Below are 17610 nucleotides of genomic sequence, written 5' to 3'. Positions count from 1 at the left end.
CTCTGTCCATCTTTCTTTCACAAGTTATACCCAAGTGCATATTAGTAGGGAGAAGGTTTGCTGTCATAAATGATTAAAACATACCCCTATTTCCTCAAAACAGGGATCGCTAGAAGCCTGCAGGAGGCTGCAGCCACCAATGTAAAACAAATTCCCCAAGCATTGCACAGAATACTCTCCAATGTATATTTTTTTCATTTATTCACTCCTAATTTGTAATGTACTGAAAAAGATGCCAACAGCAATCTGTAGACCATTATGGTCAATCCTGTGGTCATTTAACTTGTCACTGTTAACAGAAATTAGCCTGCCATTTTTCTGTTTTCTGCTGTGGATGAGGCTAGCACATCAAGCTGGCAGAAATCCTGCACTAGATGCAAGTATTTTACAGTAACTGCCTCAGCCCAACTGATTTCACCTGTGTGATGCTCATGCTAGTCTAGTAGTACTGGCTGAAATATTCCTGAAATTTATCCCAGCAATATTCAAAGATACAGGTAGATACTGGAGCTTTGAAACCAACAGGAGATTTGTCAGTTTGGATGATTTTACAATGACTTCTCTGTTACGTGGTGTTCTTGTTGAAGCCATAACCTCTGAAGTAATATGAATAAATATGAGATAGGGGTTTAAAATGGTGATTTCACCTCCTCGTATGTTCTCTTCACCTACCAGTCTAAAAACTGACTTTAAATTTAGGACTCTTACATATTCAAAACCTCTCAAGGCAAAGAAATAAAGTTCAATTTCTTAGAAATTCATTTACCTTTTAAATTTCCCCCTTTTCATGTTCACATGAGGGCACTTGCGGCTGACCCTGCTGCTGAAAACTGACAGCTGAGTCTGAGAGGTACCTGGGACAGTGTGCTGAGACATCTAGGGAAAGTTTTTGGCAGGGTTATTGGGGGCACCTGAGCTTAGGTCTGCATTTGTTACAGCCTGCGAAAACCCGGCAGCCTGGGTTGCCCAGTACAATCTGCTGTATGGTGCAGAGGAAATTGTACCCATGGCACTGCGGCAGGGTGGGAATCAGTTGCTCTAGCTCTGTATCACCCAGAAATTCTCTCTACACAAGAAGAATCCCCTAGGAACCTGCTGGGTGCCTTTATCGCTTTATCCTTTTCCTTCCCACAGAGGATTTGCAGTGCATCTGGAGTCAAAGCAGCGGAGCCTGTTTTCTCCGGTGTCTGAACAGCCGCAGCTCCCCGTGGCTTCAGCAGACACGGCGGGTTTGCAGGAGCTCTAAAACCCCAAAAAGTCAGAATGAGAAAGCCAGGGAAGCATGGGCCTGATTCATCACTGTCACCCTGCTTTTCTTTCTGAATAAGCCTACAGAATTTCAAGTCCCGTCTAGCTCCCTCTAACTAATTTACCAGGGCGGGGGTGCTAAGCCAGCCCAGCAGAGGGGAGGCCGCGGCTGCAGCAGTTTCTGCCCTTCCTGGTACCCACCCTCTTGCTGCAACACAAAAAGAGCCAAAAGAGCTAGGATTGTGCCCACCCACACACATGGGCACCATCGAGCCCTCCCCGGGAGGACCCCGGCGGTTCCTTCATGGGCCCTGTGCCGTCCAAAGCAGGCCACACCACGTGGCCCCCCGCCTTGCTGTGGGGCTGCTGCCACAGAGCTGCACCACCGGGGTGCAGTGGGTGCAGACAGGGCCCCCCTGTGCCCAGCTGCAGTCCTTGGGCACACATCAATTGCTCGCAGCCGCCCTTCAGCCCCTTGCTGCTCGTGCGGCTTGGTTTCTGCTCCCTCTGCCCTTCCCTTTCCGTACCCCAGTACTTACTGCTAAATATTTATAACACTCCCGAGTTGCTAAGCAGCACGCAGCTCCCCGCTCAGGAGAGCCTCGCCGCAAGGGCGAGACGTGCACTAGGTCAGCGTGGGCAGAGCTGGGGGTGGGAGAAGATGGCGTCTGCCCGGGTGGCCCTGCTCTGCCACGCGCCTGCTTCGTTGCTGCAGTGCTCCTGTGGTCAGCAGGCATGTGGTCACGCCTCCAGTACCACCAGGCTGGAGGACAGTGCTGCCAGTTTGTCCAGCTTGGAGCGTTGTTGGCTAAACATCTATGTCAGATGGTGTTTTTGGAGTGGCCTGTTGTCGGAGCATCACAGCATTCATTGCCCAAGCTGATGACAGGTGATGGAGTGAAGCACAGAGAGAAGTGAAGGGTCTGATCCCAGCTGTGTGTAAGTTAAGAGTGGGAAGATATGGTCATTCCTCTTTGTAGCCTTTGCCTTAAACCATCCTTGCAAAGAGGCTCCAGACAGAGAAATAGTGGAGTGCCTTCTTTGGTGTCTGCGTTTTGAGGCAGTGATGAGAAACGTTGCAAAAGACATTAATTCCCCCAAGCAGCAGTAACTGCACGCTAACCTGGCTCTTCCCTTCGGTTGCTCTGAACCCTGAGAGCCCTGTGCTCTTCTGAGTACGGAGACTGGCTGAACTCAAATCCTTCCTCAGAAATTGTCTCCACTTAAAATTAGCTAATCTTACTTAGCTCCCAAACTACACAAACCCAAATCTTTGTGCAGACATTAAGGTGCATAGGACTTGCTGCTTGCAGTGCCTCTGCGTGGGCTTGCCCAGTTGCACACCTGTGGAACAGGAAGGCTGGGACCAGTGTGCAGTCAGCTTGGTGGGTTTGTATTTTTCCTGCAAAAAAGCCAAGTCTGGCTCTGCAGACTTTTCTTCTTGATGGGAGAAATTCAGGAGCAGCTGCTTGGAAATCAGTGGTGTTACTCTAGTTAGTGGCAGGGACAGATTGCTTCAAATGCAAAGTGATCCCGAGTTGCAGAGGTCAGTTTATTTTACAAATTTTGTTTTTCTTCTCAGCTCTTTGCATTTAGTTGCCTTGCAGATACTCTTCTATTAAAGACATTTCTACAACAGAATTTTGGTTCAGCTGCACAGAATGCAAGTATTTAAATAATTCTGTGAAACTCTGCTCAAATGACTCTGTGAAATAGCAGTAGCCTTTTTCTTCTGTATGGATCAAGTCCATCACACAAGTTGTTGCCCATGTTTGCAAGGGAACAAATGGCAAGGTAGTTATCTACATTCAGCAAAAAATCCGGGCACAAAGTAGCACAGCAGATCAACTTTGTTTTGGGGGTGGAAAAGTCCAGTGCCTAGAATGGCAGTATCTGTAGTTTCTTGGATGGTGAGAGACATAACGTCCTTCAGAAATGGGGGGAGAGCAGTGGAGAGCAGCCCTTTCTCATCTCTCTCTGCCACCTTATTATTCCATCCCCACATTTTTCCAGTACTGATGGTCCCCCTGGCATAGAACATGGCACACCAACAGCCAGAGGTGGTGAGGGATTCCTGCACTGTCTCCTCCACTTCCCAGATAGACGTCTTTTTGTAAGGACAAATTCCACATGGGATCCCAGCTAAGTAATAGTTTATAAATAGCTTTTTTCTGGCCTCACTGTAGCTGAGCAGAGCAATTAGGTAGTTCTCATGTGTTGTTCAGTGTGTATGTTTAGATGTCTATAAAACAAGCGAAGTATTAATCAGGATTGATACAGCTGGGCACTTGAAAAGCATGTTTCTCCAGATTTCCTTAATGTTTGTTAAGCACTTTGAGGACAGAAAGAGCTAAACAGTGATAAACATTGTTCTTACTGTACCAGAAAGACTGGAGAATGTTACAGGACTAAGAGAAAGAAGATCTTGAGTTTTGGCTTCCACTCATGGTTCTGTATTACCAGCAAGTTGTGGATGAGCAGAACAGGGCTTGCTGCTTCCTTCCAGGGAATGTGCATGGCTGAGTTCTGTGCGAGTCATGGAGAGCTCTCACAGACATGCAGAAATAAAGGACCAAACCTGTATATGTTCAGCTTCTGTGCACAAGAGCCCACAGAGTGTGCACAGTCCATTTTGGGGGCAGCCTTCAGTTTTTGTCCAACACTGCACAAACCCCGTGACTTTGATTTTAGTGAGACACCAATATAATGCCAGCAATGCATCCAGTTTGCAGGATGTTCACAGAAGGGCTCTAGGAAATACTGCTCTGCATGAAATGGGAAACAAACAAACAACAAAAAAAAAGCAAAATGGAAAAGAGTCTGCTGCTTTTCTTATCCAGCTGAACCTACTCCTAGCCATCACCCAGCCCTGGGTGATGATGTGGAGCAACCCAACCCATGTCCAGCTCTGGCCATAGGTCTTGCTGTGGTCACTGAGAGTCAGCCCCTGAGTAACTGAAGTCACACATGAAGCAGTCAGTATTTCTGCTTTGCTTCTTCAGCGTGGCAGCCTGAACGTCATAGTAACATCGCACTGGAACAAGAACTTCGAGTCTCCCCGTGTACCCCCAGTATTGTGAGCAATGTGGCATTTGATCTCTTCCATAAACATATCGGTCTCTTCTTGAAGCCGTGTTGTTTTCCCTCACTCCCTGCTCCTTCCTCCAGCAATCCCAATTCAAACCATTATTCTTCTGAGGGCAAGAAACTTGTTTGCATCTCCAGCCTAAATTTACCCGTGTCTATTTCCCATTTCTTCTTTTAAATAACTTTTTTCCAGTATTCCTTGAAACCAATCCCATCTCCTCGTTCTTTTCATTGGACTAAATAGTTCAAACTTTGTTGTTGTCTTCCATGAGAAATTTGAGCTGGCTGCTCTCTTAAAGCTATATACTAGCTTAGGCAGACCCTGCCTAACACAACAGAGTTACCTACAGTCCCAGTTATCAGGGCTCTATATGTATATTGACAGTATCAGGCAGTTTCTGCATTGCTTGATTGTGGTTTTGGCCATCTTCCAGATGTATTTTGGCTTTGTTAGAAGCAGGGTGCCTTCATTCCATGCATTAAACCTCTCTTTTTTCTTTTTTCCATTTAGTGGCTTTTTGCCAGGCTGAAAGGCCAGCAACATGAGCTCATTGTTTCACATTAGGCCCATTCATTTTATTTCCTTTTGTCATCAAAACATATCGATGATATATTCTGCACTGAAAACACCCAATGGATAACATCAGCTGTCATACCCTCCAGTCAATAAAACCTTTTAAAGATCATTATAGGGAGCGCAAAGAATGAGGGGTCACTGAAAGTACTTTTATCAATTACCTCAGTTAATAGTCCAATAATAAAGCTGCTTCTCTTCCTTAAGATAGGTTTTGTGTAGGTGATAAGTAAGGAGCATAATTTTGAAGCTAGTTTAAACGAAGGCTGAGTAGGAAATGGGATTACATCACTTTAGTCTCCTAGGGACAGATCTTTCTTTGTTACCTCATAAAAAATCTTGCTCAAGTCCACCAGAGCCTGTGGAATTGCTTTGACTGTGCACTACCAAAAATAAACGAGGACTAAACTCCACTTCTTAAATTTCATGTGTAGCTCAGCAATCTACTGCAATTACTTCCAATCTGAACAGGCCAAATTCTCCCTTCAGATAGACTCAGAGTGACTTCAGCAGGCTGGGGTAGGTACACCTCTGCTGCAAAAGATCTGCCCACTGCATTTTGCAGTCCAACAGCCTCTAACTGCTGATGAACAGCTGCAGAGTGGCTCCATATGGAAATGGTTTTCCCTGAGAGGAGCACTCAGCAAAGGCTAGACATTCAATCTGAGCACAGCGAGAGGGATTTGACTATCACAGGGGAGTGTGAAACACCCCAAAATGGAAATCGCCCACATGCCTGCAGAGCTCACTTAAATATACTACAGAAATTGGTCAGCTAAAAATGGCTATGAGGGAGAGCTGAGATAGCTGTAAATTGCAGGCTTGAAAATGCTCCTGTGAATATCCAGAAAACAAAAAACTTTGCTTAGGAGATGGTATCTTGGGGCTAGATCAAAGCCTATTGATGCAACATGACTGGCAGTGCTGTGAAAGAGACTTTTCTGGTTTGCATACTGGTTCTAGCACATGCACTTGTACAGATCTTCTCCCCTTCTGCACGTAGGAGACTAATTGAGTAACATGTCCAGATGGAGATGCTTTTTAATATAACTGTAAAACATTTGCTCTGTACGTGGGAAGTAGCTGAACTAGTAACCTCTTCCTACGAGTAATGAGTAGTATGCTGCTTGTTTTCTGGACAGACTGATAGTCCACATATGGCTGTTAACTAATTTAATAGAGAAAAACTAAGGTTTCAAAGAATGTTCTTCATTAGGGCTTCTTCTTTGATTTCTATCTTTATATTGTCAAATAAAAAATATCCAGATTGAACTTTTCTGATCCCTTTGAGACAGACAAATGGAAGTCAGAATGTGACTCCCTTTCCACGAATCTGAAAGCAATCTCCAGAGAAGTGGCCTTCCCTTTTTGGGAAACACAAGTGCTGTATGGCCGGGCCACAGCGCCAGGCTGCCCAGCCCGGGTTAGTCACAAGGCAAGGCACATGGTGGGTGGCTGCACACAAGCTTTCTAGATTCGACAGCTATGTCCCAGAAAGCAACTTTCTTCAGTGCATTGAGTCTCTCTAGCAGGGGTCCTGTTCACAAAACAGTCTTAGAAAGCAAGTTTGCTTCTCCCACCAGTTGCTATTATGGGAACTGATTCATCTCTGGTAGCTGATGCCCAGCATGAATCAAGCTGCTGTTTGATGAACGCCCACAGTGCTGAGATGTAAACACCCTCCATTCACTTACTTTGCATTCTTATAAGCATTCAGGTTACTGAGAGAGACGGTCTACTAACTGTGTACAAAATTTATTCTTCCATTCCTACCTGCATCTGCTAAATAAGGATTTTTTGAAGCGTGACAGTAGTCCACATATTATCTTGTCTGGGCTTCCAGCATTGAAGTCTTGCCAAGAGCTCTAAGCATAGCTGCCACAGGTATTGCTAACATCCAAGCCTGGGAGGAATGAAGCTGAGTGAAAATATAGTTACCAGGTATCTACCCCATTTCAACTCAAGACGATGCTGCTACTGTTGGATCACTAGTGGTACCTAGACAGCTTGGATGTATCTGTTGTACACTGAAGACCCATGAGGATAGACCGATCCTATAAAAGCAAATGGATGTGTTGTATGAGAGCCAGTTTTACTGAAAATCATTAATTTTTATGTGTTGATAGCTAATGAAATATTTATCCTTATAGAGAGCAGCTTTGAAGTCATTGCACGTACAAGTGATGTCTCGACTCCCGGGTATGCCTCTTCCCTTCTGTCGCTTTGCCCTGGGGAGCGACAGGTGCACACACAACCAGTCACCAACAACACAGGAGGGGCTCATGAGTCCTGGTGTCACTTGTGGTAGAACAGGTCTCCAGCTGTTTATTTTGTCCTATAGAACCTCTTAAGTGCAATTTACAATTTTGTACCACTATTCAGGAGAGACTTGGACTTGTACTGTGGTCTTCTGAGCACTGGGCATCTCCTCAAACCCACAGCAGGGATGATAAAGTGGCTTTTCCTCTGACTGCTTTTTAAAAGGAAAATTATACTCTATTCCCATTTTGTAAGAAGCAGAGTAGACATTTCCCTCAGCAAATCCCAAGCGGAGGCAGGCATTCTGGCAGTGCTAAGTAGAGCATCAGAGCCCCAGCAGGAGATGAATTTAAGATTCCTACAGTGTTCTGCCAGCCCAAGGTCAACCCCTCTTATCTGGGCTGGGTTTCCCTGGGGTCTGTCTTTCCTGAATGCTGGCAATGGGGCAGCAGCACTCAACAGAGACATTGCAATGGAGGCAGGCAGTAGAAAACTATTAGGTTTGCAGGGTTCAGTCTTCTTATGAAGGCACTTTTTTATTCTAAAATCTCATATCTTCAAAGCACAAAATACCTTGAGAAGTAAGAGCATGTGGACTTGGATGTGTCTTTTAAACTCCATTGCAGTTTACTCTTCTGGACAAAGCTCCTATTCCAATTTCTAGGTGATCTCATTCTCCTCAATGCTTCAATATGGCTATGAGCAAAATGGCATAATAAAGTCCTGATTAAATAAACAGTTTGCTCAACATTTGATTGATTTTCTCTAAAAAGTCATATTTTTTTAAATGTGTGCAAATGAGACAAATGAGAACAAACCCTCCCGTAGTACTCTACCAGCAGAACTGCATTACAGACACAGACCTACATCTGTGCTGAATTTACACCAGCAGCAAAAGCTGGCAAGGAGGGTTTGGTCAAGCATACCAGCTGAGTTTTGTGACTAGTAAGGATCATGTGCCCCAAACTGTGTTTCCTTGTCCTGGTTTCAGCTGGAATAAAGTTAATTTTCTTCATAGTGGCTGGTATGATGCTGTGTTTTGGATTTAGGATGGGAATAATGCTGGTAGCACAGAATCACAGAATGGCTGAGGTTGGAAGGAACCTCTGGAGATCATCTAGTCCAACTCTCCTGCCAAGCAGGGTCTCCTAGAGCACATTGCACAGGATCGAATCCAGTCAGGTTTTGAGTATCTCCAGAGCGGGAGGCTCCACAGCCTCCCTGGGCAACCTGTTCCAGTGCTCTGTCACCCTCACAGTAAAGAAGTTTTTTGTCATATTCAGCCGGAACTTCCTGTGTTTCCATTTGTTCCCGATGCCTTTTGTCCTGTTGCTGGGCACCACTGGAAAGAGTCTGGTCCCATGCTCTTGACACCCTCCCTTCAGATATTTATACACATTGATAAGATTCCCTCTTAGCCTTCTCCAAGCCAAACAGGCCCAGCTCTCTCAGCCTCTCCTCATATGACAGATACTCAAGTCCCCTGATCATCTCAGTAGCCCTCCTCTGGTCTCGCTCCAGTAGCTCCATGTCCCTCTTGTACTGGGGAGCCCAGAACTGCCCCAATACTCCAGGTGAGGCCTCACCAGGGCTGAGTAGAGGGGCAGGATCACCTCCCTTGGCCTGCTGGCAACACTCTTCCTAATGCGGCCCCACGATACTGTTTGCCTTCTTGGCTACAAGGGCATGTGGCTGGCTCGTGGTTAACTTCTTGTCCACCAGGACTCCTGGGGGGGACACCACTAGCTGCAGGCCTCCAACTAGATTCTGCACTGCTGATCACAACCCTCTGAGCTCTGCCGTCCAGCCAGTTCTCAATCCACCTCCCCGTCCACTCATCCATCCCACACTTCCTGAGCTTGCCTGTGAGGATGTTGTGGAAGACAGTGTCAAAAGCCTTGCTGAAGTCAAGGTAGACAATATCCACTGATCTTCCCTCATATACCCAGCCTGTCATCCCATCATAGAAGGCTATCAGATTGAAGCATGATTTCCCCTTGGTGAATCCATGCCGACTACTCCTGATCACCTTCCTTTCCCCCATGTGCTAACACCAATGTTTCAGTACTTGCAGAGCAGTGCTTACAGAGAGCCAAGGACTTTTCTGCTTCTCATGCTGCCCAGCCTGCTGGCTGGGGGTGCTGCAAGGGGACTCATCCAGGACAGCTGACCCAGACTGACCACAGGGATATCCCATGCCATATGGTGTCATGCTGAACAATAAAACTGGGGGGTATGGGGTAGCCAGAAGGGGTCAGCCACTGCTTGGGGACAGGCTGGGCATCAATCAGCAGTTGGTAAGCAATTGCATTGTTCATATTTTGTTTTGTATTTTCATTATTATTATTATATTATTTTTATTATTCTTATTTTCCCTTCCTTTTCTGTTCTACTAAACTGTCTTTATCTCACCCCACAATTTTACCTTCTTCCGATTTTTCTCCCCCATCCCACTGAGGGGGAGTGAGTGAATGTCTCTGTGATGCTTAGCTGCCTGCCAGGTTAAAACACAGACTTACTCTAAGAGCTTTCCTGAAGACAAAAACCTACAAATTCTGTTTGACTGTGCATTGTTACATTGACCTTTACACAGGACTCTGCAGAGAGCTGGTACGAGCCAATATGAATTTCCTGAACAAACAAGATTTATTATTAAATGTGATCAGAACCTCATCAGAAATGGAAGCTTAACTTGGGAAATGCACTATTAAATGGCTGTTTGATGCTTTTTTGATTTTAGGACTCATGCAAATTAACGCATACATGGTGGAGAGCTCATTATGGACTCAGATGCATCATTTCAGGCGTGTACTAAGCAGTGCAGAGTTGCATTTACTTTTCATTCACAGATGTTTTGCATGAAGAGTGCACCAATTTGCTTGCTAAACATCAAAGCATGATGTGTAGCAAATCATACCGTAAAGCAGTGCAAACCACTTAGCAAACAGCCTGTTTCGCCTGCCACCAAGTGAGTATGTCAGATATGAATAGTTCCCTGCTCATTCCCTCACTAATTTGACCCATCCCTCCCTGCCAGTGAAGAGCAACCCTGAAGTGAAAATGCATAAATACAGGGCTACAGCATTTCATCTGAAAGGGGCTTGGAATACTACATATAGGAAGATCATGCATAACCTACTTATCAGGCTCAGAATAGGGTAATAGGGTTCTCCTTGGTGTATAAGAGGAAAAGGGTATACTGTGATCTCAACGGCCAACAAAATTTGAGGGGAAAAAGAGGTAGTGACACACAGAGCTGGCAACACTGGAAGAGCTAGTGCCCTAATGCCAAAGTGTGGCTTAAAAATTGTGAAACACCAGAAAGATTCTATGATTCTATATAAATAAACACCTCAAATTGCCATTTCATTGAGACCCAAGACAGTTGCTCTGTTTCACTCACACTTACCCTGAGCAGTTGATAAGGCAGATGAGGATGTTGGGGCTGCAGAGAGACAGCAGAACCCCAATAAAGTCTCCATTCTGGTATTTTCAGGCTCTGAAAAAAATAAGTTCTGGTGCATTCTAGTATAGGTCATACAATATCACAGGCAGCTTCTCCAGAGAGGTCTCACCGTCGGAGGGGAGACTCCAAACAAACAAGGCTCCAGGCAGGGGAGGTAAAAGAGCTCCTGGAGACCAGAAGCAGAAGTCAGAAAAGGGGCAGAAGGGAAACAGAGCAGAGTTTCAGGAGGACTGAAACTTTCTTTTCTCTTGGCCATACTTGAAATCACTTCTAGAAAAAAAAGAAGAATGTAGATAAACATGAGAGGAAGATAATTCTTGAAGAAAGAAAGAGGCCAGACAGGGAATGAAAAGGGGGGGAGGGCAGAAACACATAGGACAGCAAAATAAAGAAAGAAGGGGTAAACAGGAGAAAATGAGGGGAATGTTGCCTCTGCATTTCTCCTGAGGGATGTGGTGGAGTGGATGGGTGCTTTACAATGGTATGAAAGACAGAGCCTCAGGATCTTGTGTCAGACACAGGCAGGCACAGCATGTTAACAGCTGAAAAGGGGTTCAGTCAAGTTCTTAGGCTCACCTTCCCTTCCATTTTCATTCTCTAACAGCTGAAACCACAGCTAATATTAACAAGCCTTAACCCTTACCAGGGAGTAAGATACCATAGTCAGAGTTATTTTCTTCAACATTACAAGAGAAACAAATTTATCTTCCTGTAGTCATTCTCCATAAACCTTTCACTAATGCCTTTATCTGCTGAAATAAATGTGCTTAGCTATTTTTATTAATTGATGTTTGCGTTGTTAAATAATGCCAAGAACAATAGCAGAAAATGTTGCATTATACATGTTTATGTAGTGTTCTTTTTGCCCTTACAAGCATCTTGAACTCAAGGCACTAATGTATGAGGTATCTACGTGGAAAGCACAGAGCTTTTGCCTCTTACTGTGTGTAAAACTTTGTCTTTAAATAAAGGCCATGCCACTTTTGAGGAGAGAAATTGTGGAGGAAATAATCCATGATGTAACATGGTCTATTATAGGACTTATGCTCAGGACTTCCCTTTCAGAGTCACTTTAAAATACCAGAGAAGATGCTTTTGCTCAGTAATTTGCAGATTTTTGTTGGTTTTCTGCACTTGCTGAGCATTTGCTGCTTTGCCTCATTATTAGCATTGTTGGATTTAGACGGTGTTACCAAATGGTGCCAATGACCACTAAATACAAAGGGAGATGCTTCAGTGGTTGGTGTTGGGGGACTGGCAGATCACAGCAGGAACTGTGTTTTCAGTCAGTAGCTTCAACACCTAGATGGACTTCTCTATTTGAACTAGTAAACTAGGCCTCCTTCACAGGCCATACGGAGAAACGGGAATGCCTCTGACATATTTTGGGTATCCACTTAAGGTGATCTGAATCATGTTTTAAACGTACCTCTGTCTGTCCACTGACTGTGAAGAGAGTCTAGCCTGGTCACCACAGACGTACATATTGACACCTGCTCAGACAAGTCCTCTGCTAGTGACTGAACACAGTGGTTTTATAATGACTGCTGAGTGAGCTGGGTCCTCAGTGGACATGACTGGCCATCATTGCAGTTTGAATGATGTGGCACTTTGAGGCGAAAGGCCCAGGACTGGCCCAAGGTAGATCCTCAGCCAGTGCCTGAGTTCCAGGGATGAAGGTGGTGGTGGAGAGCTGGGAACATACACGGCCCCATGCAGGAGGGCTCTCCTTCCAGCAGCTTTCATTTCATGCAGCACACACACCAGTATCTATACGTAAGCTGACATGAGGAGAACAACAGCCCAGAATGTGGCTTAGGACCAGACCCTGCACCTTACAGCTGAATCATCAGGCTTGACAAAATTTAACTGCTGATTTGACCTGTGCTCAGAAAGGGAAAACAGAGGAAATATTCGCTGTTATAATACACCTTAAATGTCCTTGATTTTCTGTATTGACAAAGAAGATGTTTATCTGTGTCCTTTCTTCTCCCCCTACCCTGCCTATTCATCACCGAACCTGGGATCACCTAAGGAAACCCATGAGAAAAGAAGAGAATGGAACCAGTCGGGCTGAATATGCAATGACCTCCTCCCAAAACAACAAAACAGTTGACAACAGTGCGGTCGTATAATCCCTGAAACCCCACTGAGGCGCAGGAGGTGGTAAACTTTTAAAGCACACGCATGGAGTATGCAAGGTGGGTGAAATAAGGCACCAGAAGGGGCTCTGTGGCCACAGACTTCATTTCAGAAATAGCGCACGCATCAGTGACTCAGAAGAGAAAAGCAGGCAGCTCTTCAGGCTTGCTGCTTCTCCAAGGGAGGATAAACTCGCCTGTCCAGGCTGCCCAGAGAAAAAGCATCACAAAGGCATAGGCATTGCATGCTGCATCTCATGAAAGCAACATCACGATGCCTCCTACTTCCTCTTCACCCACTTTTTAGTTTGAATTGGGTGCCCACAAAAAGCTCCTTAAATAGGGTCTTTCAAGGAAAAGGTGATCTGCCGGAGTGGCAGCAGCTTATTATAAATGTGTCTGAGGGTCAAGAGTAGAAGCTGTCACCTACATGCTTCTCCAGCCCATGCAGTGTTTTCACCTAGAACCTAGCAGCTTTGTATAATTATACTTCACTCATTCTTATCATTTTTATTATTTCATTATTAAAAAGGGGAAAAAAAATCTGTTAAGCCATCAAGGAACCAAAAGTTGGATGAACTTGTGACTGAACTTGTGACCAGGAAATTCATCTGTGGTCTGGTGACTATGCAATTTCCATGGCTGAAGACTTTTCAGGCAAAAGAAATCAAAATATATTATTTTAGCAATTAGCATTGCTAGTGAAAGAGAGATATTATTAAGAGGTGCTTTGAACATTATTACTTTATAGTTAGCCTCCTTTTCCACATCACATACTTTTTATCTTCTAAAAGTCCTTCGTTTGTGAAAGTTTTCCCATGTTTCCCACATTTCCTCATGTTTGCATCACACTGATTTGCCAGGGAAACCCCTACATGAAAGATTTTGTTTACATCTTGGAGTGAGCATTTGGGCGGGATTTTCTAGAGAGGAAGAGCAGCCCTTTGAAGTCCTTTTCCTTCGCTGATGAGTGTTGTTTCCTGAAAGTGCCAAGTCTGGTGAAATGACCCACCAAGGACGTTGTAGAGCGGGCCTGGAGGACCATTTTTGAGGGCCTTGTAAGCTGGTTGTGCCCATGTTAACTGTTAACTCAGTCTCTGCCTCTCCTGGGCAGAGACTGCCAGTCGTGCCAAATTCAGCGTAATAGCTTAGTGTTGTACTTTCCATGACATGGATTGCAGACTACTTAAAGCAAAGCTGAATCCACCCAAATCCATTTCATTTAGGATCTCAGGTTAGACTCAGTAAGCAACCCTTAGGATAAAGGCGATAGGACTGGCCGAGCCGCTGGTCTTTACCCACCCCCTGAAAACTTTCCTTTGTGTCACACCTCCACATGTATGTCTCCATTTACCTCTGTGCTGAAAGTAGCGACGCAGTGAAAGACAAACGTCCACCCTGGCTTCTTGTCTGGACATCAAGCACCAATACCACTGGGTCTCTGTGTCTCTGAGTAACTCCCAGGGGCCAACCTGGTCCTGGTCCAGGATGTGGCTGTTCCCCAGCCGTCGCGTCCATCGGAAACGCAACACACCGATGCTTTCAGTTTTATGTAAGGATGTGCCTGAACTGCAGAAAGCAGATCTTGATTTTGAACGCGGTCCTGTCTGCATTTGGTCTATCTCTGGGATGTAGAGCTTGGCCTGATGGTAGAGGAAGACGATGTTCTGCAGACCTTCCCTGAAAAAGCTCCGGGATGCTTGAATCAGCATTTTCAGCTCAGGCCCATCTCTAGTTTTCTATTACCTATTGAACAATAGGATATATGTAAATATAAGTATCTTTTCAATGATAAAATGAAATGCTGCTATATACCGCTGTTGAGAATTTTATGGAGTTATTAATTTAGCTTTTTAGCCTGTCATCATTATGTAGAAGTTTAGCTACAGAAAATTATTTTTAAAGGCTAGACTTTCTTGAGAAGTGAGTTATAAAAGTGAAAGGGAATAAGTAACCTTTTGCCCAAGACTACGATCATTTCCTGCCATATTTATATTGTGTGCTTGCACAAGATACAGTGATATGCTCTTAGATCCAAAGTGGGATTAAAATGACAGAATTTACATTTTGAGTCTAATATCCCAAATGTTGATTGCCTAAAGCACTTAGCCCCTAAATACTATAATAAAAATATTGGAAGTATATTTCTAGAATATTTTTAAAGCTATAATATTTATTTTGGTGTAGTTACCTATGTTTGCCTTTCGTTTTTTACTCCAGTTGTTTCTGCCTAATTGTGTCATAGTTTGAGACTGGTTGCATGTTTAGCTGAGAGTATAAGTGTGAATGCAGATGAGTTTAGCATGATATGGGCTCAGGATTAGCACTTTCTCCTAAAGGTTGTTGATTTTACTTATTTCCTAATAAAGCTTTAAAGGTATGTTCTGAAAGGCCAAAATCACAAAAGGGATTTGTAGCTCATTATGTTCATCAAAATGTGTCTGTTTTTGCAAGAAAAAGTCTAAAGAGATGGTCACTGGATGCTGTCTTATTTTCAGTGATGTCAATGGTAAAATGTTCTCACTGAGAGAAAACTGTGGTGTATGACATAACCCACAAGCAAACCTCCCCTAGAGCCCTGGAGGTCTCCTCAGTGGAACACAAATGTTCAGGCTTCGTGCAGAGCAGGGAGGCAGCACATTTCAAGGAGCCACACGTGGGGACCGGCATCTATTTCCAACTCTGCCACTGATCTGCTGTTTACTAGCAAGTAATTTTGCCTCTCTGTGCCTCAGTTTACCCATCTGTGTAGTCAAGATAAAAATACTTAACAGCTCTGTGGCAGTATTTTGAGAGATGTATATGTATCTTACTTGCATAGGCGGGGTTACACTGTCATCATATCCAACACGCTGATATTAAATAAATGTATTCGGGCACATCATCACCGTAATACTCACACTTCCCAAGGTATTTCATAAGCAAACAATCCCCAGTGTGTTTCATTAATCCACTGGCCACAGAAGAGCAGCAGCAGCAGACAGGCTGGGAGCTGCTGCTCTCTGCTTCTCCAGAGTCCTTGTTCTCAGCACTTACATAGCTGCATGGCTGGGAGAGACGAGAAATTCTTTATGGGGCAGTTTTGCTGCCATTCCTGTAGAATCCTGGGCATCCAAATACAGTTGAATACAGTGCACCAAAAATTTAAGGTGATCTTCAGAAAGTCACTTGGAGAAGTATGCTGGAAGCAGATTAAGTCTTCAGAAAAGTGAGGCCAGAAAGGCAGTGTCTCTGGGGAATGATTTTTGAAGTTTTCTGATGTGGCTTAAGGGTTTGTTTAACACTCCACAGACTACTCGGGGTGCTTTTCTAAAACAGCCTTCTCTGCTTCCTTATTGTACTATAATTAAATACAAAGGGAAAGGAAAGGTCTTGATGGATAAGGGCCTCACTGAGCAGTGACCCTGGATCTGGGGAACTGGCAACTCAAAATACAGCTCTACAAGCATTGCAAGTTTATTTTTAGCCACCAAAATATCAGGCACAGAAAGGTCCTGTAAAGCTCCATTCACAAAATAGCCATATCCTTGGCAGATGCAAAGGTGGCCTGTTTCTAGACAGAAGTAAATTGCTGTGCTCTGACCCCTCTGATCACCACCAGGCAGCCTCGCAAAACAGAAAACCACTTTGTTCAGTCTGAGGGAGAGTATTAACTCAAAATTTCTTCTTTTCTACGAGCATCACCACTAGCAGACACAAGCAGAGACTGCACTGTAAGGGCCTGAGCTGCAAAGCGGTGTTTCTTCGGTCCTCCACAACGCGAGGAAGGCCGAGTTGAGGTGTCCGTGTGTTGCAGGAAGCCTTGGCCCTGCGGCCCTTCCTGGCGCAGGCCCACCACAGAGGTGTGACCAGGAAAGCATCTCCACCTCGCGTAGGTGCTGCAAAAACAGACATGGAAGGAAAGAGGAGAGTTCTACCAAGTCTAAGATATAAATATGTTGATATATATCTAGGCAGAGACCTAATTGTCCAGTCTTGTATGCCGTATGGTCATGCACAGCATGTGAAGCGAGCGTGGCCCTGCTGCTCCAACCAGGTAATGACCATAGATGCTGCCAAGCAATGGAGAATCAGGCCTGTGGTAGATATGTATTTACAATACTCCCTGCATCTGTACAAACAAAAATATATTATTTTAAACTACAAAATAGTGTGTTAAATCAATGCATGAATGTAAATATTCTAAGATCTGCCTTCTTGACTGTGTACCACATGTACAGATGAAAACGAATATTGTTTATAGGAAATCTGTATCAGTGGTTAAATGACTAAAGAGAAAATTATCAGAATTAATGTTGTCATGTTTCTCAAACAAGCCATTAATGTATATTTAGTATTTAAGGATATTGCTCAATAAGTATGTTCCGTACCAAAAACTGTGTTGCATATACAGATTGTGCAGTACCCTATTTTAAAAAGGCACCATAATTAATTTTTATTTTAAATAAAAATGTACTTGTAAAAAGTTTCCTGTGTCCTGTGGGTTATGTAGCTGAGGACTGAGACATGGTAAAGAGAAGCACTGCCAGGAGGAATGACTGCAGTGCCTGCTGAGGCACTTCTCGTGCTGCCTGAATTAAGCCTGCTTAAAAGAGCTTTCTGCTCTGGTTTCAGTGTAGCTTCTGGCTGCTGCTCACGCCGGTGTCTGGCTGGGTTCTGGGTCCATCTCATCCAACCCTTAAGTTTCAGTCCCAGAGCCATGCTATGAGATTTTGGCCGCTGCCCATTCCTTACCTTCGCCCCTTCTCTGCCGTGCCCAGGCACTGGCTGCGCAGGCCAGCACTGTGTGTCCCTGCCTACCCCATGCTTACCCCAGAGCCCTTGGCTGAGCAGTG

General features: G+C 44.5%; 1 protein-coding gene across 2 annotated transcripts in view; it reads left to right on the top strand.

Annotated features, from left to right (window-relative positions):
- Positions 1–17241, top strand: part of PRIMA1 (proline rich membrane anchor 1) — a 54351-nt gene extending 37110 nt beyond the window's left edge. The window contains exons 4-5 of one of the 2 annotated variants that reach the window (XR_013952387.1): positions 9909–10136; positions 12670–17241. Coding sequence is in view for 1 of the 2 variants with exons in the window: in XM_080596321.1 (XP_080452447.1) it covers positions 12670–12769 (100 nt within the window). In the remaining variant the exon portion in view is untranslated. The remainder of the gene's footprint in view (positions 1–9908; positions 10137–12669) is intronic. The other variant, XM_080596321.1, reaches the window with a different exon arrangement.
- Positions 17242–17610: the final 369 nt, after the last annotated feature.

The sequence above is a fragment of the Anser brachyrhynchus genome (assembly GCF_964034855.1).
Source record: "Anser brachyrhynchus genome assembly, chromosome: 5".
Taxonomy (NCBI): domain Eukaryota; kingdom Metazoa; phylum Chordata; class Aves; order Anseriformes; family Anatidae; genus Anser; species Anser brachyrhynchus.
Note: the sequence above shows the minus strand (reverse complement) of the source record. Positions and strands in the feature narration are given on the sequence as shown.